The 23,809-nt window shown below is 43.0% G+C and overlaps 1 protein-coding gene across 5 annotated transcripts in view; it reads right to left on the bottom strand.

The window, feature by feature from the left end:
• Window positions 1-8,900: 8,900 nt before the first annotated feature.
• LOC126533015 (calpain-B-like) overlaps window positions 8,901-23,809 on the bottom strand; it is a 172,802-nt gene continuing 157,893 nt past the window's right edge. For all 5 annotated transcript variants that reach the window (XM_055071692.1, XM_050180200.3, XM_055071693.2 and 2 more), the window contains 3 exons: window positions 20,765-20,881; window positions 18,068-18,126; window positions 8,901-10,549 (listed from right to left, as the gene is read on the bottom strand). In XM_055071692.1, the coding sequence (XP_054927667.1) occupies window positions 10,523-10,549; window positions 18,068-18,126; window positions 20,765-20,881 (203 nt within the window). In that variant the 3' untranslated portion in view covers window positions 8,901-10,522. The remainder of the gene's footprint in view (window positions 10,550-18,067; window positions 18,127-20,764; window positions 20,882-23,809) is intronic.

Below are 23,809 nucleotides of genomic sequence, written 5' to 3'. Positions count from 1 at the left end.
GATAGAGAAATGTGCAGAATATAACCAACCCTTATATATAGCTTTCATTGATTACGAGAAAGCGTTTGATTCAGTCGAAACCTCAGCAGTCATGGAGGCATTACGGAATCAGGGTGTAGATGAGCCATATGTAAAAATACTGGAAGATATCTATAGCGGCTCCACAGCCACCGTAGTCCTCCACAAAGAAAGCAACAAAATCCCTATAAAGAAAGGCGTCAGACAGGGAGATACGATATCTCCAATGCTATTCACAGCATGTTTACAGGAGGTATTCAGAGGCCTGGAGTGGGAAGAATTGGGGATAAAAGTCGATGGAGAATACCTTAGCAACTTGCGATTCGCTGATGATATTGCCTTGCTTAGTAACTCAGGAGACCAATTGCAATGCATGCTCACTGACCTGGAGAGGCAAAGCAGAAGGGTGGGTCTGAAAATTAATCTGCAGAAAACTAAAGTACTGTTTAACAGTCTCGGAAGAGAACAGCAGTTTACGATAGGTAGCGAAACACTGGAAGTGGTAAGGGAATACATCTACTTAGGGCAGGTAGTGACCACGGATCCGGATCATGAGACTGAAATAACCAGAAGAATAAGAATGGGTTGGGGTGCGTTTGGCAGGCATTCTCAAATCATGAACAGTAGGTTGCCACTATCCCTCAAAAGGAAAGTGTACAACAGCTGTGTGTTACCAGTACTCACATATGGGGCAGAAACCTGGAGGCTTACGAAAAGGGTTCTGCTGAAATTGAGAACGACGCAACGAGCTATGGAAAGAAGAATGATGGGTGTAACGTTAAGGGATAAGAAAAGAGCAGATTGGGTGAGGCAACAAACGCGGGTAAACGACATCTTAGTTGAAATCAAGAAAAAGAAATGGGCATGGGCCGGACATGTAATGAGGAGGGAAGATAACCGATGGTCACTAAGAGCTACGGACTGGATTCCAAGAGAAGGGAAGCGTAGCAGGGGGCGGCAGAGAGTTAGGTGGGCAGATGACATTAAGACGTTTGCAGGGACAACATGGCCACAATTAGTACATGACCGGGGTAGTTGGAGAAGTATGGGAGAGGCCTTTGCCCTGCAGTGGGCGTAACTAGGCTGATGATGATGATGATGATGATGAGAGAGCGAGAGAGGAGGAGGCACTTTTGTGAACTACAACGCTACAACCCAGAATGACGCCGAAGCGTGCACTTAGTGCCGACGAGACGAAGATTCGCATAAAGCGTCGAGCGGAGCAGGCAAGGTAACATTGCAGATCCCGTTACGACTGTCGTATGCCGTCAATATAACACAGCCAAATGACGTCAATGAACGCAAACAGCAGACAAAGCTTCGCTTACATCGATTCCTACAGTGCATGTGATCTGCATATTTTTTTCTTTTCACTTATTCCTCTTGCGGCTTGGCTGCTCTTGTATATTTTAAGCGCTTTTTCATTCGAAGATGAGGTTTTCATCAAACAACACAGCACGATGTAGGAGCCGTCGTGTACTGCTGACTGACTCCAGCGTTGAGACCTGCTGCCTTGTATAATGATAAGAAATGGGCAGCAAAACAATCCGCGACAGCTTGGACTTCTATACTCCCCTAGAGTCAAGCAGGCGAAAACACTCTCCACGTTTATTAGAGCGCTCACGGATGTACTTCCAAAATACCGCTGGCCGGTCGGAGGCGCTCTTACTCAAGAACGCTATATACGAGCAGAGTCCTTCCATGTTAAATGGAAGGACTCTGATACGAGTCTTGATGCCGTTTACGTACAGAGCCCGAAAAAAGCGGAATCCTTCTCTCCACTCCTTAGGCACAGGTATACTAGATTCTCGGTGCTCGCGATCATTATATTTTAGGGATTTATGAGTGCAGACAGACGAAAACTAGTGGGGATATTTAGATCATTTAGGTCTGTGTATTGGGGAACGTATATGCCCATACTGCACATAACAAGCTCCGTAAACTCATACACTCAGTGGCTATGGTGTTGGGCTGCTGAGCACGAGGTCGCGGGATCGAATCCCGGCCACGGCGGCCGCATTTAGATGGGGGGCGAAATGCGAAAACGCCCATGTAGTTAGATTTAGGAGCACGTTAAAGAACCTCATGTAGTCGAAATTTCCGGAGTCCTCCACTACGGCGTGCCTCATAATCAGAAAGTGGTTTTGGCACGTAAAACCATAATTTCTTAAACTCATCTACTTGGCCATTAACATTGGTTTTGTCTGTAACCAATTACCAATCTGCGGTGGACAAGAAATCACATAACCAAAGCATATAATAATAATAATAATAATAATAATAATAATAATAATAATAATAATAATAATAATAATAATAATACACTGTGACTGCGAATTCGCTTTTTAGTAAAGTACCCATTTGCAGCTTATACTGAATTTCATATGTTCATGGCTGGGCGGTATACGCAGAGCGGGCCCATGTGGCACGTACTGTAAAGATGGCCTCCCGTCGCCGGCGGCCCTCGCACTCTAGAGGTTAGAAAGGTTCTACACTCGCACTGGCAGAGCGCCGAAGACGCACTGCGCCCTAGTGACACGGGCCAACCGCCGGCGACAAATAAGTGTCTTCTGTATTGGCCGCTACATATGAACCCGCGTGGACGGACGTTTAAAAACGGAGCAAAACGCGTCGTCCCCCGTAGTACCTGGGCAAAGCCAGAGACTCTTGGAGGTATGTCGGCGGTGTGCGCGCAAAGCTTCGCGAGCCGAGATGGCCCGTGGCTTCGTGCGCGCCTAGTTGAAGCGAGAGGCAGCACGAAGGGCATTCGCTCGCCCCTGCACGCTGCCGCCGCTCCTCGTCACGCCAGCGTCGTGACGGGTGTTCGCGGTCATCGGGCGAGATCTGCTCGTGTTTGCCAGTGCGCGCGTAACGCCGTGCTTGCTAATTAAATCACTAAGCGAACGTTTACTGCAATATGTACGGCCGATAACACTAGAAATGGAATCTTACATTGTGTAGTTGTCCGATAGTTTGCTATCGTAAAATTGGATTTTTAAAAAAATTTCAGACATTTTAAATTTTAAAGAAATTCAAAGCCATTCCACTCTGTGAAGGTGGATGACCAGCGGAGCTGTAAATATGGTGATAAATATGTTAATAAATATCTTGATTGCAAATAAAACACATACCACAATGAAGTTTGTTTTTTCACGATTTCTTGTTCTTTTATTAAATTGCATACTCGATGCTTTTTTTTTTTAACCTTCTTTTGCTAGCTTTTTTTGGATCTATTATTTGGTCACCAAGGTGACTATCGTTTTGTGATCGCTTGAAATACGGCCAGTGGCTCTGTGGGGACACTGGAAATGTTCTTGGCCAATGTGAGGTCTGTACACGACCGATGACGCGTCGTGGGCACGCTGATGTTTGCGTAACATTGAATGCAGAACCTTTCCAAGAGAAACGCCACGAGCTACCTTCAATCTGGCCGAGACACATCTATGTTGAAATCATCCACTGTTACGATGGGCGGGGTGATCCAACCAAAAGTGCATACGCTTTGCGTTTGCGGCAGCCGCCCCCCGTGGCTGCGCACATTCCCGCTTCTGTTCACGACAGTGCTCTTCGCAGGCGCGCTGTTCTTCCACAGTCCCCAGCGCACGCGGCCTACCCATTGCACGGGTGGAAGGGAACTGAGATAAGGCTACGTGGTTTGCCTATAGAGCCCGTGACGTCAAACCGCAATCCATACTAAGCCGTGCCTGTTCCGGTTTTACTTTTTTTTTATTGCGATATTTTTTTTATCACAATACGTACAGCAATACGATTTGTGTGTGTATATCTATATAGACGTTGCAGCAGTTTCTCTTCTACGCGCTCGGTCTACACAATCGTTAAAATTAAATTATGCGGTTTTACGTGCCAAAACCACTTTCTGATTATGAGGTACGCCGTAGTGGAGGACTCCGGAAATTTCGACCACCTGGGGTTCTTTAACGTGCGCCTAAATCTAAGTACCACGGGTGTTTTCGCATTTCGACCCTATCGAAATGCGGTCGCAGTGGCTGGGACTCGATCCTGCGCCCTCGTTCTCAGCAGCCCAACACCATAGCCATTGAACAACCATGGCGGTTGCTCGAATACGATCGTTCTACCCACGCTACAGTGTACTAGTACCCACGCATTAACCGCCAGAACCTAGCGTATAACAGCTCCGTTGTAAAACAAGTAAGATAGAACAATACCACTTGAGATATATTACTTGACGTGACAGACACTCCTAATAAATCTCGCTGAGACGTTAGAGCGAATTAAAATATCTACTAACATTAATTTAATAAGGAGGGTGTCGCTACTTTTGAAAGTAGCGACACTCTCCTCCCCGCGGCGCTTACCTCCTCGATTCTCGTCGCGCGCGTGCTGCGCCAACACCACCTAGACGCGCGTTGCGCACGACACGCTTTTTCCCCTAGGGCCCCGCGGACGGGCCGCAGCATTCGACGGATGCGCATGAGTTTCGGCCAGTTGCGCGCCCCAGTGGTCTAGAAAATTTTGAAAAATGGTGATAACAGCACTGAGAATGCTGACGGTAACATGTACGAGGAGGTTGGTTTCTTTTTAAAAGCGTATGAATTGGGCATACTGATGTAAAGGAGCTTTGACGCGAGTTCTATACTCCAGACATTTTTTTTCCCTGCCATATTACATCATTCTTATCTTTGTGCATCTGATCTAGTATCGCTTGTAGCACATATCCCTCTGTGTTTGACGTTTTCTTCTTGCCTGTGCTTACCTACTTATAATGAATTAGTCGAGAATGCATCGTCCGTCCATGTGTATGTCTTCTTAATGTGAAAGGAGCTTTTGCGCTATGGTCTCTAAAGTGAATAGGACGATCGCGAAATTTCAGTGCGAGCAAGTGTGTGCGGTCATGTGAACACCTCCTGCGAATTGCCTGTATCCGTGAGAAAACCAAATAATAATCGTCACCCACTAATGCGTGCGTACGTGGGATCCCAATTCAAAGCAAATTCAAGAACTGAAAAGACGCAATGTGGACCAGCTAGCGCTGATCACCCGCAGCACCGCGGCTATACTTGTCCTTAATTTTTTTTCAGGGTCTGCACTTATTGTATCTAAGTGACTGACGCACAAATCGAAGCAAGCTGGAAATCAAGCTCTTCTACAAGCCGCTATCTTGATTTGCACTGAAACAGGCGACGGATGCTAGCAATCACGGAAAGTGCGATCTAGAGGCTGTATCTTCTCTTCGCCCCTAATTGTTCACAGCAGAAAGCAGAACCTACAGTGCTGCATTTCCGACTGAAAAACTTGGAGGGTGCTCAAGCTTCGCCTTTAAGAGTGGAACGCGATAGCATTAAAAGATCCGCGACTTCTCACGCTTCCTGGAAACTGCAGCTTATGTAACCGAAATGTTTTCCTGGAAACGGTGGCGGCGAACGCTATGCACAAAGGCTAGCTTTCTGGTTCTTTTTTGTTCCCTCCCCTTGGCGGGCGCCGCCGCTGCAGCGGATGCCAGCGTCATCTGGATGGCGTTCCAAGGAACTGAGCGGGGCGCGCCGCTCCTAGACAGACTTCGAACGCTAGCTGGAAAAGGGGTTTGTCTTCGAGCTTTCGCGTAACAGAATTATGTTTTCTCGTATATTCAAATTACAATCCGACGCTATCATGTTTCTAGGTTATGTGAAAGTCGTACTTTACGAATTTTCTGACGCACTTTGAGAAATTCAATCAGCTCTGTAACGCCTATGCGTGGATCGGGATCGCCGCTGGCGCCGAATTTTCTGCAACACGTGGCCCTTAGCGCAATCGCGTTAAAGGGGCCCTGAGCCACTTTTTATCGAAGTGGAGAAAGGAATTGAAGTGTGTGCTATTTCAGAAATACTTTGCCGCAAAGATGCGTTCAGCAGAAGTGGAGTTATTAGCAATCAAACACTGCACTCCGCTGTGCTCCCGTTCCGTCTTGCACTACGAAGGCTACGGTGGAGCGGGGCGTGCCCACAACTTTCCGCCTTCTAAATGTCACCGTGGCGCGCAGTTCACTTTTTATGTTGGGTCTTAAACGCCACGACTTGCGACTTGGGTGCTTACGGCGCCCAAATGCGACTGTCCTCAGCTAGCCGCAGTCAGCTTAGTCCTTGGCTTAGCCAGTGGACTCGTGGCGGCACCTCACGGCGGCCGCGGTATCTACGCTACGTAGCCTATGGCCTCCGAGATTTACTCGCGCGCACCGCGGTAGATCTCGGAGGCCGTGCGTAGCCGACCGCAGCTTTAATAGCAGCCGCGTACGAGAATCCGCTTTACTACGGCGACTTCGCGCTCTGCTTGCGCGCTCCACGCACCGCGTACAACAGCAAAAGTTCGTCTAGATGTTCACAGCAGCGTATGCTACCCGCCGTATGCTACCGGACTATGTTATTTCACCTAATTTCACCAAGCCCGAGGGGTGGTTCGGGGTCCCTTTCATTGGCACTGACTGCGCGGGGGCTCCGGGGCCCGAGCCTCCTCCTGTTTCCCGGCGATACCGATGCCTACCTACCTTCCCCCCTTAAAGTGTCATTATCAGAGTGTTCTGCTACCCACGTAATTTGAGATTTCTTTTGATTTGCCTCTACCTCTTTACTTAAAATTTTATTGCAGCTAAAAGCTTACTGCATCATTGTTGGACGGAGGTGCACGGCTTTTCACGTTTAAGCTTTATTTCTGCAAATCCTGACGATACGAGGACAAGCGCATTAATGCACCAGCGGTGGCTGCACCATACGCATTTTTCACTTCAACCTTTCCTTTTTTAATTTCCACGGTGAACTCCATACACAGCCCCAATATATGGAATTATTATGCAGGGTGTTCCAATTATCACGCCGCAAGATTTAAAAATGTGCAAATGCCACGTAGCTGGACAGAAGCAAGGTAATGTTACTTGCCGTCGCTTGAAGGTACACAGATTATTTTTTGCATTCCGGCTAATTACATATATAATTAGTCTTAATTAATAATCTCAAACATTATAATACAATGAAAAGTGTCAATGAGAAAATTGTAGAGCAACATGACAAACTCCCAATACAGCTTTCTGTTGCTCAATACGTGCTACATTAACGTGTTTTCCCTAGCGTGAAGGAAGCCTGCGAATACACGCAAAGTGCCTCGAGTGGCCAGTCGAGCGACAATATTGCGTGTATTCGCGGGCTTCTTTCACACGTAATAACTGTGACGTAGAAATGAGAGGGCGGAATAGCTGCGAAGTCACGAAACCTGCTGTTAGTGCTCCTTCCATACCATTATGAAAGTGATGGGCTGTCTTTTTGGGTTTGCGACAGGCAAAGCAGTTGCTTTCAATCAGTTTATTTGAGGGCGCTGCTTTATGATGCATTTAGGAACGCAGACATGATATTTTTCATATTTCATGGAGTTTCTTTACCAGTGGGAAAAAATTTGCACGCAATTAGTAAGTTGCTGAAAATACCACAGTTAGATGTCATTTGGGGATGCCTGCAAATGCCTCGCTGACATTTTGATAATTAGGACAGTACTTGCCTAGTTCGAAAATTAATTACAATGATCTTACTAAAACTCAGTAATTAAAAAAATTACTGGCAGCTACTCCATTGTACTGGAAACAATATGCACTAGGTTTTCTTTGAGTAAGGCAATTGCTTTATTTTTTAAATCATGGTGCATGGTTTTGGGACAGCCTGTATAATTCACTCAGTAATTGAAATGAGGCTGAGCCAGATTCACTCGAAATCAGAATCAATAGCAGTCATGCGCCGCAGCGCTTATACTCAGACTCGCAAAAAAAGAAAAGAAAGAGGCTCTAGTTTCTTGGGAAAGGCAAAGCAGTAATAGTGAGAGTGAAGTATAAGACAATTACACGAAGGAAGATGACACCACCGCGAGACGCCCGAGGGGCCTGAGGCCGGAGGACCGGCCTTCATCCGAGTGAGGAAGGCTGGTCCTCCGGCTGAAACATCAGTCAGAACATGTGCCATAACATCTTTTTTCTTTTTTGAATATATATATATATATATATATACATGAGGTTCCAAAAGCTGCGATAGAAAATTAATGTGCCGAAGACAAACGTAATGTTCAATTGTCTTGCAAGAGACCACGGATTCATGATTGGCAGTCAGTATAATCTGTGCAGAAGTATGATTATGTGGGTCAATTAGTCACAGGGAACCTGGATGAGAAGGACATTTACAGAAGAAAAGTGGTTTGGAGTGCATACGGCAGGCATTACTAAGTCATGACCGGCACCTTACTGCTATTCTTGAAAAATTAAGTCTACAATCATTGCATTCTACTGGCACTAAAATATGGGGCAGAAACTTCGAAGTTAGCAAAGAAGCTTGCGAAGAAGTAAGGACTGTGCAATGAGCAACGGAACAAAAATTGATAGGTGTAATGTTAAGGCACAGGAAGACAATTGTGTGCATCAGAGAAAAAATTGGACTAGCCTATATTCTAGTCAAGATGAAAAGGAAGACATGGATTTCAGCAAGCCATGCAATGTGTAGAGCAGATAACCAGTGGTCAATTATAGTTACAGGATGGGTGCAAAAAAATTGGGAGTGAAGGCGAGGATGGCAGAGCACTAGGTGACGGGACAAAATGAGGAAATTTGCAGGCACAAGATGGAATCGGCTCCCCTATGACAGGGGTGATTGGAGATCGCTGGGAGAGGCCCTTATCCTCCAGCAAGACCTAAATAAGCTGATGATAATGATTAGTGTCAGTATGACCTAGATATATAGTGGCTAAAGCTACACCACAATGACAAATTTTTGTTATGCAATTCACAAACTAATTAATGAACTCTCACTATTCCTGAAACCTTACAGCTTTGTCAACCTAAAACAAGCTCCCACCAAAAGGGAAATAATAAAGAATAAAGCATACGAGCACCGAGATCCAGAAGGTGTGTTCGGGTTCTTTATTATTTTGATCAACAAAAAAGCGCTTCTGAATATTGTTAGAACAAAAAGTGCACAACAGTCACAAAAACAAATGTCTGGAAGATTGCAACTTATAATGGCTGCCTCAACAGGCATAACGATACATAACAAAACAAGGGATAGGCAGAATAATGTAAGAAGAAGGAGTACCGCCATCAAACAGGGACGTAGAAATACAGTGCACCTGACTTACTTAGATCGACAAGAAATTCTAATCTCTCAATATCAAAGGAACACAAGAATAAGAGTAGAAGCTAGCCATGGTAAACAGCTGACAGTAAATGTAACCACTGCCAGCCACTTTTATTGGTGTTCAATATGTAATCCTAAACAATTGTTTTTAATTAAAGACAACATAGAGTGCTGTCCATATCACTGCCTCGGCCAGTGCAATGGCTCCACAGCATTTTGATTACAACCAACAAGGTTGACAGATAACTTTATGTTGATAGTCCATTTAAAGACAAATAAGAGGGAAAAGAAAGAGCATCATATACATAAAAGATGTCTCTACTTCAGATGCATCTGTATTTTATACATTTGATGCGTCAAGATACTTAAACACATCCACCAAGATCCATGCACACTTACAAGGATATAACGTAACAAGACATGGAGGGAAAATAAGAGTTCCCCTTCCTGAGAGTGAATATGACACTTCTCAGAAGTGCTTTGAAAAATGTGCTGCTATTCCGGCCTTTCTGTTGCCAAAAAAATAAAGACAGCAAACTCAGCCAATGTTGCATATTAGAAAATAATAATAAAGTTACACCACTTATGCAAAGTGCAGTCAAAATTCAATATAATGAAGTCATACATCCAACCAAAAGCTTCAAAAGTAATGATATTTGTTATACAGTATGTAGCGGGGCTTCTACATTTCAATAGATTAGACTATTTCACTGCTTCCTCGAACTCTTCTGATGGCCAATACTTCGTAAGTAAGAGTATATGAATAAAATCCCAAAAGAAATATTGGGGTATAAAACACACACCTCCAATGGGGCTAAGCTGGGCAAATGAAAGCAACATTCACTAAATTGTGAATTTTGTTGATAGACTTCATTATAACAAAGTTAAACTGCATAATGCTGAAAGCACAGTTAAATGTCATAGACATCCCGAAAAAACGAAGAACATTGCCCCAGATGGATCTCGATTAGGGAGAGCAGACGACATTATTGACATGCTCAACATGGATAAAGACAATCACAGCGCATAAGGTAAAAATGCAAGGCTTTCAGCTTCTAATGGTTGTCTTAGCAAGATGACTAGTTGTGAGCATCCAAAGCAGCACTTAATAGCATTTACGTCAAGCTACAAAAGTCGACCCCCGAAACTAAGCTGCTGTATGATGTCATTTTTGGTACACAATGCTAGCAGCACCGACACTTTGCAGAAGCTATGCATGACAGGGAGCACGAGTTTTTAAAGCCTTGCATTACAAGAGGAGTCCACTTGTATTAAGGCAAAGACCCAAAAGAGATGTTGGAAGTGACAGGAGTTGGCAGTTTGTTGGCTGGGATTCCCCAAGAAGACATATCCAAGATCGTCACGTGTCAGTTGCATCCGGCATCCTATGCATACATCGTGTTCTCCAGCCACTGCGGGAAAGATGGCAGTTATGAAATCAGGTATCAGAGATGAAACATGGTAAAACAGTATTCATTTTGATCTCATTCAAACAGAAAAAAACAAAACAAAAAGAAAAGAACAGAATGCTTTGTCTCCTTCATAAAATTTTTATTTTCACCACAGAAAAATTTGAACATTTTGATATTATTGCTTATAAATGGCACAAATGGCACCTTCAGATATTCACCTGTGTGCAACTCAAGATGCACAGTGCTTATTCATCCAGATGATGATGAGATGCCATAGCACCACAATGCTCAGGCAGATTGCACACTTATGAAAAATCAAGAGATACAAAATATAACTTGTGCTCAAATTGTTTCATGCTACATTCAAATATAAAAGAACCGCAGTCAATAAAGTACAGCAACTACATTCAAAACCTTAAGGGGCGGCGTAGCTTTCAAAATCAACTACCTTATTTACTCATGGATTTTAATGAACATTTGGAGACATAGTGGTAATGTTTCTGTGAGGTTATCATATAAATTTTTGAAGTTATATCTCAACAACTTCTTTATTTACAAATTTCTTCTCTTTTGGGCTTGTCCAAAGCCTGAACAACTTGCAAAATTTGATAGAAGACTCGCTCGAAGCACTGTGCATTCCAGAATGAATGGTTGAGGGCATGAGATTCTTAGATTTTTTTATTTACAACATGATTATTTTAGTTCTCATTTGTTATGAGGTGACCATATATCAGGCATCTAGACTGAACAACTAGTTGAATCATTAATTCAGCAAAACTGACACTGGATAAGCTAGAGTGTCATGCCCTGAACTGCATTTTGCCTTTAGTGTTTTGCTTGCCTTTTTCTCCCCAATACATCCTTCTCAGTTGCTCTGTGAAGAACATGTTGGCCAGGTTGCAGACCAAACGTGGCACAATTTCCTACAAAAGCACAGCGCATCCTAGAATTGTATTTGGATACTGCTTTGTTGATGGCTGTCTATAGTGGAGCAAGAAGGCTTACCCCTCAGCATCACACACATGACGCCTCTGTCGCTTTCAATGGCTCATTTTTGTCTTTTTATAACAATGACCAGATGGCTAAATGAAGGCTTTCAGCAGCATTTTCATTTTTTTTTCCACGACAATGGCTGAGGAGCTAGCTGCACATTAGAAAGGCATTGTTACATGGGCATCAATGTAGCTCAAACATGCATGCCTTGCAAGCCAGTACTTATGTGGAGGTTTACCCTGTGCTTTTGCATCTTAATGTTTGCACCAGCTACCATATTTTGAGAACATTGTAGTGTACAAGCATTTTCTCCTTTGCACATTCACCTTGTGTGGGCCTGGAGAGCCTAAGCAATGCAGTGGAATAGTAGAATGCAGTGAAAAAACTGCAGCAGATCTTCAAAGTGCTGGTGAATGCTCAGAATCAATCCCTAGCATGGCCGTTGCAAAACTATCTTCCAACATCAGGATTCTGGCAGTAAATTGTGATGATGCTGAAAACCACCTTCGCAGGTCAAATTTGTTATTTTTTAGAATCCCAGACAAGCATGGTGAATCGTGGGAGAAATTCGAGACCCAAGTAATTTCCTTCTGTGCCCAAAAGCTTGATATTGCTGTCATTGGCTCTGACATCGAGAGCGCACATAGGCTGGGGTGCTTTCGACAAGGCAAAAACCGCCCCATTATAGTTAAGCTTACAAACTTTAAAGATAAATATAAGATTCCTTCCGTGACTTCCAAACAGAAGGGACCATCATTCTCGGTCTGCAAAGATTTTTCTGAGCAAATGCAAACAGCTCGGCGAAAACTTTACTCATACGCTCAGCAGTTGAACACCCCATTCAAAATTCGCTTCAACAAACTGCACATTGATAATAAACAATACATTTGTGAAGCTGACCATGACTCCGTCATTGAAGTCAAGCCATAGCAATTAGAACGACCTTCAGGACAGTTTTCATTGCTCTCCTTGCCACGTGCCCATCATACTACCGCTAAAACAGTTTTGCTGTCCAACCATAATGTGTCTTGTGATGGTAGCTAACGTTTGAAGTTATCTTCCAAAAAAAGACAGCGCATGCGCTAAACCAGGGTCACTCTGCTGATATCACCATTTTTACTGAATCGCGGCTATCTCCCGAAGTGAAAGATATTCAACTAGTTCCTGGTGATAAATCCTACACAGTTCATAGACTTGATAGGGCTGGTAGGTGTGGCGGTGGGGTTCTGGTCCTTGTGAAAGCGAACTTGGCTTTGATTCCTGCTGCAGTAAACACCCAACATGAAATTCTCTGCATTGCCATATCTCTTGCTTCACGATCTGTTTTACTTCTTTCATGCTACCGTGCGCCTGACTGCAATATTTCATTTATTAATCAGCTTTATACAGTGTAATTAGTCTTGCAGTCATGCTTTCCTAAAACAAATTTATTATTATGTGGGGATTTCAACTTTCCTGACATTGACTGGTCTAGTCTTACTGGAACGAGTCGTCAATCGAAAGATTTCTTAGATCTCGCTCTTTTGTTTAACCTCTGCCAAATAATAACAGTTCCAACTCGTGGCTCTAACACTCTCAACCCTGTTCTAGTTTCGAATCCTGATACGATTCAATCACCGCAGTGCATAAAAGGGCATAGTGATCACAACCCGACTCTTTTCGACGTTCCCATCATGACTCCCAGCCGCCAACTTCAGACAAAGTTCATACGCGACTATGAAAGAGCCAATTTTACAGCAATCAATGTGGAACTTGATATATTCTATTACCATTTCTCCCGATCAGCATATTTCAGGTCTGTACATGAAAACTGGTCACCATATAAGCAGAAAAATCTTGCTCTTATAGATGCTCATGTACCATTATTTCATATAAACGGTGATGTCAGCAAGCCCTGGTCCTCGACTGAAGAAGTGTACAGGAAAGAAAGAAGCGTCTGTTCCGAGATGCTAAACGATAAATTCTAGTGATAAATGGCAGAAATACTTTTTGAGTGCTTACACCAGTACATGATTGGAATAAAGCGTTCAAAAAGAAAATTATATCATCAGGACCTGCTGAATGTTTTCCGCAATAACCCTAAAAGAAATCTGGAACTTACTTTCGCTGAAAAACAGTGCACTCACCAACATTCCCCTAACTAATCCTGATGGATCCCCAGTTTCTTCTGAATTCCAATCTGATGTTATGAACTCCTACTTTAGTTTCGTTTTTATTCTCGAAACCTCACTTCCCTTAAACTCCCTACCTGATTATAGTTTTGTCCAAATGGATCCTGTACTAATTACCAATGAAGGAATTATGAAACTTATTGAGGAGCTCAAGGTATCCAGTACCCCGCGTCCCGATAATATTCCATCAAAAGTATTAAAGAGTACTACACTGGTTTCCAGCAATATTTTACAAATAATTTTTACACAATCAATTTCTGATAGTTCTGTTCCTAAGGACTGGAAAATCAGTAAAGTTGTTCCTGTTTTCAAATCTGGTAATCATTCTGACCAGTCAGATTATCGCCCAATATCACTCACCTGCGTCGCTTGCAAACTCTTAAAAGCACATTATATATTCAAATATCGCATCCCACCTTGATAAAAACTCCTTTTTCTTTTCCAAACAACATAGTTTCCGGAAAGGTCTGTCTTGTGACACACAAGTGTTTGAATTTACTACTGATCTTCACCTCAACATGGATTCTTCTTTTCAGACAGACATGATCTATCTCACTTTTACTAAAGCCTTCGACTGCGTAACCCATGTTCGTTTATTGACAGAACTTTCTCGACTTCACCTTGACCCTCTAATATTATCATGGATTAAGTGCTTTCTGACTAATCATTCGCAGTTCACTGTTACTGAAAAGTGTAAAACTTGCGACACAATGTCAGGCGTTCCCCAAGGGTCGGGTTCTGGGTCTTTTCTTGTTTTTCATACCGTATTTACTTGCATAATGGTTGCACTCGTGTAATGATCGCACCCTGAACTTGTCACAGCGATATGTTGTGTGTGAAGTCTAGCTAATAATGATCGTACTTACCATCTGTCTAATGCTACGCGAACAACTCTTCAAGACAAACCAAGCGGTCTGCACGCACCAAACATTCTTAAGCAGATGCCCCATTTCATTCCTTTCATCACTTTCCGTACTTCCATGACAAAAGAAAGCTGCAACCAAACTTGCCTTTATTATGTGTAGGCTTTATAATGGTTGTGGTCAACAACAACAATAACAAAAAAGGTGCCTTTCGATTCTTCTCGTCTGCACTCGTGGGCACGCAACAAATCGCGAGCGGCAACGATAGTAGCCACGTTTACAGTGATATGTTAGAAGTGTACCCTATTCATACGCCGACGCTTGTAACACACCTAAGATATTCGCCCACCCTTAACGAAAACATGCCGTATTAGAATAGTAGTGAAGACAAATGCTGCAGTTTCCGCAGCATGCCCACCATGTGTTTCTATGTCACTGGCAGCTAAGCGGGCCCATCTGTTTCTGTCCCCTCAAAGTGGACATGGCTATATTATTGCCGCAAACTTGCTAATATTAACAATATTATTCATTACTGATACGGAAGAAACTGTTTCAATGCATGTAATGTACTCAGGAGAAGAAGAAAAAAATCGCGTTCGCTTCCTCTGCCTGCCGTCATTTTTGTTTTGGTGTCCCACACTACATATAGCGGCAGCTGCCTATTTATTGACCTGTTGTCATCCAGCAGCAAACGTGGGATGAAAAAAATTTTCTTTTCGCGGGAAATTTAACCTGCATAATGATCGCACCTCTGAATTTGCATCCATTTCTTTTACAAAAAGGTGCGATCATTATGCGAATAAATATGGTATTTATAAATGATCTTCTAAATAAACTCTCTTCTACTATACGGCTTTTTGCAGATGACTGCGTCCTTTATCGAAGAATTGCTTCCAGCTGTGATCAGTCTAAACTTCAGGATGACTTGCATAAAATTAAGAATGGGTGCACTATCACTACCCTATTGTATATAAGGAATATAAGGATATCTATCCGAATAAGGATATCTATCCTTATTCCCTCAATTCAGTTATTATTGAGCAAGTTGATTCTTATCAATATCTTGGAGTAATGATCATAAACAACTTATCCTGGTCAGAACACATACTCAAGCTCGCTGCTGATACCTCAAGTCCCTCGGCTTCATCAGATGATCCCTCGCTCTTTCTCAACCTTTCATTCATCAGCTAGCCTAGGAAACTTTCATCTGCACCAGACTTGAGTATGCATCCTCCATCTGGAGCACCCATCAAGCTTATTTAATGCAAAAGGATAGACAGTTGGGCGAGTTGGTACGGTAACATGATTTTCGCTTCTAGCGCGAAGTGAAACACGGACACAGAAAAAAGCAGACAGGACGAGCGCTCCTGTCTGCTCCTTTCTGTGTCCGTGTTTCACTTCGCGCTAGAAGCCAAAATCAAGCTTATTTAATTAACGCATTAGAAGTAATTCAGAGCCAAGCCTCACGGTTTAGCACTTCTAAATATGACAGTATTATTAGTATTGCCAATATCAAATCATGCCTTGGTCTTCCATCTTTGGGTAGTGCGCCACAAGATCCCTCATCTTTCTCTTTTCCACAAAATCTACTATTCACGGTGCTCTACCACTGCCTCCTAATCGTACTTCCCACCGTCTTTTCAATTCTTATAGTTTACAATGTCTCCACGGATCTACCAAATCCTTTTATTAATCTTTTCTACCGTGCACTATTGAAGACTGCAACAAACTTCCTGTGTCTATTGTCAATGAGAGAAATCCCTCAAAATTCAAAGATGGCCTTGCTGCCCTTTTTATTCCTTAAATGCTTTGCTGTGATTTTTGTCTTTCCCTCCGGAAGAAAGGAACAACTTTATTGAAACACCAGTCAATGAACGTCGGGAGAGAAATCCCTCCCCCATCGCCCCTCAACAATATCTTTCCTGTGTATGGTTCTTGTTACAGTAGACCTTTTAATTCAGTCTTTTTTTTTTTCTTGTTCACTGTCGTCATTTATGTCATATCATGCACTGTGGTGTTTCCTGCTGCCACCCCCCCCCCCTTACGTAATTCGGGGTCTTTAAGGGAAAATAAATTATGATGATGATGATAATGAGCGTTTTAATATTGTTCACACACTTTGGGTGTGAACAAATTTAAATAATCAAGCCAAAAAAGCGAGAAAGTCCCGACCTGCGCAGTAGCTCCAGAAACCGTGACCAAGGAAAATAACAAAAGTAACTAAATAAATAAAATAACAGCTTGACTTTGGTGCACGATGTGCTTGGTTGTGGAGCCCGAGGTGCCGATGTGCAAAATGCTTAGCCATGGTTTCGATGAGTTAGTGCGCAATGTGCTCGATTGTCGAATCCGAGGGGCCGATGTGCAAAATGCTTAAAACCACGGGTCGGAGGAGCCCGTGTGCGATGTTTTTGTTCACCAATGCGCGAAATGCTTAGCCATGGGTCTGAGACATCCATAACCGAGGGGTCAGCTGCGCTTCTGCGATGTCTGCGTCGCACCTGTTTCAACACTCATCGAGATCACAGTGGTTTAGATGTTGAGAGCTCACGAGATGAAATGAGCAGATGACACCCCCCAGAGCGAGCGCCGGACCAATGGCAAACAGCGCTGGAGCCACATGGCGGGCGAGGCAATCAGAGACTTTAGAACGACCTTCAATAATTTGCTTTTTGAGCATGTGTTTCTGAAATGAGGAGATAGATGAAGTGAGATTCGAAAACGGAGAAATCAGCATTCTGAAGAGACCAAGATGACAGCGCTCGGTTGCGCTGTTCTGGAGATATTGTGGCTTTAGAAACGCTGTTCTTTCGTGATTTCTGTTAATTTTTTCATCACCTTGGCTGACACAACAAATTTTGTATAGCACTTCTACGTGGTTTTCAGTGATAATATTTCGGGATCAGATACAAAAAGGATTATAGAAACTGAAAACATGATTTTAAAACAAGATCGACTTTCCGGCCATTTTTCGCGATGACAAAGTACCCTTAAGTGCAGCTTAAGGTGATGACAGCTTTCTTGGTTTTTGACATCATGAAATCAGTGGCATTAAGAGACTGTGAAGTTGCTGTTTGTCAGGTGACTCTTGTGCTGTTTCTAGATGTTTTAAAGGAAGGAATCCAAGGGAAATCTTCATCACCGAAGCCCAGATTTAAATGAATTTGCTTACATTGGGGCTGAAATTATTTCTTTAATTCTGACATTTCTATCCTGAACCAACCCCGCCAATAATAACAGTGAGCATTTACTTTCAGCTCTTCTAAAGTAATACAGCTGACAAGCTGACAAGATTAACTAGATTACTGTCCAAATCACAGCTTGTACAAGTTGGATTTTAACTGGTTTTATTGCCCGAACAGTATATGAAAGGAAATGGGACCCAATTATACCAGTTGAGCATTACACTATATTCGAGTACATCAACAACTAAACATGGCAAAAGCAAAGTACTTAAGGTCACAAAGGTTACAAAAGATGCAAACACATACCTCATCAATTGTAAACACTGCACTTCCAATACTCCTTGTGTCTTTCTCCTTGAACACCTCTGAAAATTTTCCAACAAATTTTGATAAGAACAAGTGAACCGCACGCACACCAAGATAGCTGATTTTAGTTTATGCCCTAATGCAGACTTCCCTCCTTACAGCTTCCAATAGCCCACAAATAGCCCACAACTAGGAATAGCCCACAAATAGGAATAGCCCACAACTAATTAAACAGCGCACAATAGTCCACTCCTCCAGCACCCCCCCCCCCTCCCCTCTCCCTCCACGCTTCTCTTTTTTAGGGCATATGGCTCCACCACAATGTACATGAGTAATGAAAGAAAGCAAACCCCCAATCTCACAAAGCGTTCCCGTAAACAGGCTTCTCCCCACATCAAGATGCAAAGAGGTGCAGCGCCGCCCAGTGCAATAGCAGCAGCGGGGAGATGTTAGTGACGGCCCGATTTATATGTTAGATCATATCACTCCTGGTTGGTAAGGGGGAGCTTAAACAGACAAGTGATAGATCCAGCAGCCCTTTCTATCCCTTTGATCAGTTTTATGCTGATCTATCAATTATCAGTCTGATACTAACCAATCAGTTCAGGAGTAAACTATTTTTAGGTCCACAGCAGGTCCAGTGCCTCTCCCCTAACAAATATGCAATCACACCTTACCTGTGCCATCCAAAATCACCTCGTGCCTGCAATTTCCTAATTTCATCACATCATCTACTCCTCTGCTGACTTCAGCCAAGTTTTCCTTCCCTTGACACCACTTACATTGCTAACCAGACCACTGGCTCTATATGCATTACCTGTACACAGTGGCGTAGCTAGGTCGTCTGGCACCCGGGACCCATAGGTCTTCTGTCACCCCCCCCCCCCCCCCCCCGGGTGTAGCCGACGGGAAGAGGGGTGTCTTCAGACGTGTGTGACACCCCCCCCCCCTCCCACTGGCCCCTTGCACCCGGGGCCCACGGCCCCCCGGCCCCCCCTGTTGCTACGCCACTGCCTGTACAGCCTCACTTCTTCCTGCTAACCACAACTAGAACACTATGCTTCATTTCCCCTCCACACCACCATCTTTCTGTCTCTTAATGCTAGTCCTATTGTTTTCTATTGCTTTCTATGCTATTGCTTGCTACTAGCTTCATTTTAAGTTCTTTCTTGTCTTCCTCCACGTTTCAACCATGGATGCATGCGTATCCTTTACTTAAGACCTCGACTTAGGCACCAAGTCAAGGCAACACATTACTTTAGGGTGGGGGGGGACACAGTGGTAGAAGAACCCAGTAAGGAAAAGAACACAGTGGCACTTAACTTTTCTGCGCAACAATTTTCTTCGCTGTGAATCAGCTACCCCCCGTAGCTGATTCGCGGCAAAGAAAAATGTGGCACAGAAAAGTTAAGTGTCACTGTGTTTTTCTTCTTACGTTTACTGCACTTTTCTTTTTCCCAATATTATCTTTGAGGTCATGCTGCAATCTCACAAATACAGTACAATACCATATCAGCACACAGATGTGTATGTGGAATTTGCTAAATATTTCCTAAAAACATCGCTAGGAGCATGACTTACTAAGAGACCCTGTGCATGGAAAGAAAGAAATCATGCATGAGTGAATACAATTTGCACAATAAATTTTGACACTTTGCCAAGGTTTCTCGCACCAACCAGAAGTTCCATGTGCAGTGTGAAGACAGAGTTTGAAGGAGAGAGAAGCAAAGCAACTTGGAAGATACCTCAAATGACAGAGGAGTTGTGTTATGAATTACTAATCAAGAAATAAAAAATCAACCACATATACAATTTTTCACTCATACTATAGCTTAACTGCATTCTATTTGTAACCTGAGTTTTATAAATACTAGGAGACAATAACATTTAGAAAGCAAACCTTTCATGGCAAACAGTGCCTTTTCTGAGAAAACATTGAAGTTTCAAAGTAAATTAGACTTCATAAATGACATATACATAATTTGGAGATCTTTGTCCACATGCTGACTGGTCATTAACTTGTTGCAGCTCCTATTTTTTTAACTAGGAGGAAACGTGACTTGGAAAATGAGAGCGACAAACTGAACCCAAATATCTGGGACTAGAACTTACTGTGCTGATGATAAATATCTGCAAGTTTGACCAATAACAAGGAACAGGGTCACGTGCAGTACAGGTACTCTATATTGTTTGCAGAAAACCTAAAGTACGTACTGCTGGCACTGCTCCTAATACTGATGTGAACACTAAATTACAAAGATCAAACCTGTATCTGTGAGTGATAATTATTTGCTGTCTTAAACTTATGCATTCCCAGAAAGCACGGATATAAAAATTCATATGTTGACAAAGCCTGTCAAATAAATATGGTATTCAGTAAAAATATATACAAACACTTCCATGCACAGTCAATAATTCTGCATATATGCAAAAATATATTATTCTACAGCTTTTGTTATCAGTCTGCTCAGGATTCCCTACCATAGCTGCATCAATGAACATGAACGCAGTATGTAACAGACATAGTTACTGGACTCCATATGGATTGCTTCAGTGATGCATGGTTTGACCAATAAAAAAAAAAGTCAAATTTTATCTTGCAAGCCTCGCATGTGCTCTCCCAAAAGCTGTTGCATACCAGTATTGGCAGATTTAAATAAGAGGGATGTAACGACAGTACGGTTTGACATATCTCACCTATCATGGTCCTCAGCTTAACAGCACAACCAATGAAGTCCTCAAAAGCAATGTTTCCATCGTCATTGCCGTACCGTAGGACCAGAGCTTTGAGAATATGCTGGTTCACTTGGTATCCTATGCAGAGTGACAAACCAGACAATTTTAAATAAATACAATGGACATTTATATATTGTAGGGGCACTTGAATAGTGAAATTTCTAATATATTAGAATGTGAATATGTCAAAATTTCAACTTGTGCACACACCAAGATGATCCATCAAATGCAATAACAACTTGGGAACACTTATGACTGGATGTGTAGCAAGTTGGAATACTAGCACATGTAAAGTGCTTTAATATAATGAGTTGGAAAATAGGCACTGGATGTTTACTCTCAAGGAGATTGTGTCATCATGTAGTGGGTTCACTTCTTTCACTTCTTTTTTAGTGTGCTTTACATTGGGGATATTTTCCCCAGTGGCTGGATAGGAGTTTTCCAAGTATGCTAGACATGAAATAGATGACGTTCTCACACCTGACATTCCTGCAGAGAGTTAACAGCACACGCAGACAGGGACAGAGTGAAGAACAACAGGATGCAGCACTAATTCTTGGTGCTGTGTCCTGTTGTTCTTCACTCTGTTAAACCTCTAAGATCATTTACCAACTAGTCCACCAAGCCATCTTTGTGAACTTCATTTCCACATCCCTGGGCTCTTAATTGTTTGTCTACCCCTACAGACATTCTCATCACGCTCACAGTTTTTACAAGATGTCGGTTGCGGGAGCTAGGCTTACGTAGCAAAATTATTTCACCGGCAGTCCTGTCCATGTTTGGAGACCTCCCTCCAATGCGAAAGCGTGGACTAAACCGCCTGCGAAATAGCCCAAGCGGAGTGACAAGAGCGAAGTCGCTTTTATAAGGAGTGCCTGTTTCAACGTCTGCACAGAGGTGTAGGGGTTACCCGTGCCAGGACACTGTGGAAGGAATGCTTGCATATCTCTGGCACTACAACCGAGTGCTGGTGGAAGCACTTACTGCCTAGTCTACAGGCCATCGTTCAGAGAAGGAAGCCCGCAGCAATCAATCCTGTCTACACCACTGAAGATTCTGCTCCTCCCTAGTGATGTGATACATGTCCTCAGCCAAGGACCCAAAAGAATTACCACTGTGTCCTGTGGCAGACTAGATCTGTCAGTCCCATTGTGGGATTAGCCGGGTGCGCGTTTTATCGCGCTTTGCTGGACCAAATAAAAGTTTATTCACTCACTCACTCACTCCTGTGGTTCTTCACTCTGTCCCCGTCTGTGTGTGCTATTAACCTTTTAAGATGCTTTACCAACTAGCTCACCAAGCCATCCTTGTGAATTTCCTGTAGAGATTTCTTGCATTGAGTCCACATCATGTAAACTTGACAAAACTCACTGAATAACTGGAAATACTTAATCTGTTCTGCAGCTGTATGCTTTTCACTATTCTGAAGATGCAATAAATGTGGTGAAACTAAAATTTCAATGCACACAATTGCCAGAAGAGGTGCCAGAAGCGGTTTAAAGAAAGCATGGAAAGAACATAAATTCAGTGCAAACATGGTGAACATAGTGGAGTCTATTAAAAAATTCACGCAGGAACTCCTCTGGTAGTTTATTGTACAAGTATGTGTAAGCATAGTGACACTTGCTCACCTCCACGCAGCCCGGTGTCATTATCAATGTTATGGAACTTGATCCAACCAGTTTAAACCCTTATCAACCATCATCGGTCGTTCGCTTATTATGTTTGATAGCGAACACGATAACGCAGGTTTATTTAAGATAGAGTTCATTATGGCACTCGAACCCATGACCATTGGTGTTAACTAAGGTGATGTTAATTAACCACATCTAATTAAGACACTTACACCCTTGACTTTTGGTGTTAAGGTGAGTTAGGGTTAATTTAGCGAAGTTGTTGCAAAACCACCACTACATTTGCTGAGGTGGGGGGGGGTTATGCAATGTTCTTCTATGGCATCGGCAAGATGTTCCCGGTGACGCTGGGTATTGCGTGCTTGTACTTCTCGCACTAGTTCTGCGTTGTGGCCTTCCCTGGAACGTCGTCGTCGGACGGCAGTGACATGGCACCTTTCCTCTTGATGGTTGTGCTCATGAGCAACCTGCCGCAGTTCCCCACTCTGCGCAGAGTCGAGTTGTTCCTGGCCTTTTTTGCATTGACGCTGATACTCTGCATTTCTGCACATCTGTTCTTCAGTAAGCGGCTGTGGTCGTGTTCGTGCCATTACGGTAATTGTGACAGTACCGCAGCGAGACGAACTGCTGCGGTGCGACATTTGCTCATGCCCATGCAGCCCGGTGCCATTATCAACCTTATCGTACATGATCCGACTCTTATACATTATGCAATGCTTCATTGGTGGTTTGGATGCTTGTTTAGAGCTTGTTCTTTATTCAAACGTATGCTGTTCTCTTAGTTGCATGATTTATTTAAATAAATTTGCCTGATTATGGGGTATACGAGCCATTGCATTCGTCTTACATGACAGACAGGTTTCTCGTTGGGTAGGCATAGAAATGCTTACGCATTTAAAATACTTCAAAATATTGAAGCAAGAAATCTGGAGGCAACCTAGAGAAGAAACGTTCTTGGTCAGGTAACTAATGAAAGCTGTCTAGGGAAAAAGGGACAAAAAAGCGCCGCTTCACACATAATTTCCAAAACTAGTGTCTCTCACTACTGGCTGAGTATTTCCTACAAAGATGGATCAAGAACACACATTTGAAGCAGCCTTGCATTCTTTTTTTGCTTTTTTTACCCAATAGGCACTAACAATTTTGGTCCCACGTTATTTCAGCCACAGGTGCATATACAGTTGACGACCGACAACTCGGACTTCACGGGGAATGTAAATAAGTCCGAGCTATCAAATGTCAGAAAAAACGAATGTTTCCAAAAAAGATTATTCTATTTATGTTTTAAGGCCCCTGTGCAAGGAAGAAGTGGTCGATTTATTGCTGCGCACACTTCTGCTTATGTACAACCAAGTCCACCTGTATTTCTGCC

This window comes from Dermacentor andersoni, chromosome 7 (genome assembly GCF_023375885.2).
Source record: "Dermacentor andersoni chromosome 7, qqDerAnde1_hic_scaffold, whole genome shotgun sequence".
Taxonomy (NCBI): domain Eukaryota; kingdom Metazoa; phylum Arthropoda; class Arachnida; order Ixodida; family Ixodidae; genus Dermacentor; species Dermacentor andersoni.
This window is presented reverse-complemented; position numbering and strand designations above follow the sequence as displayed.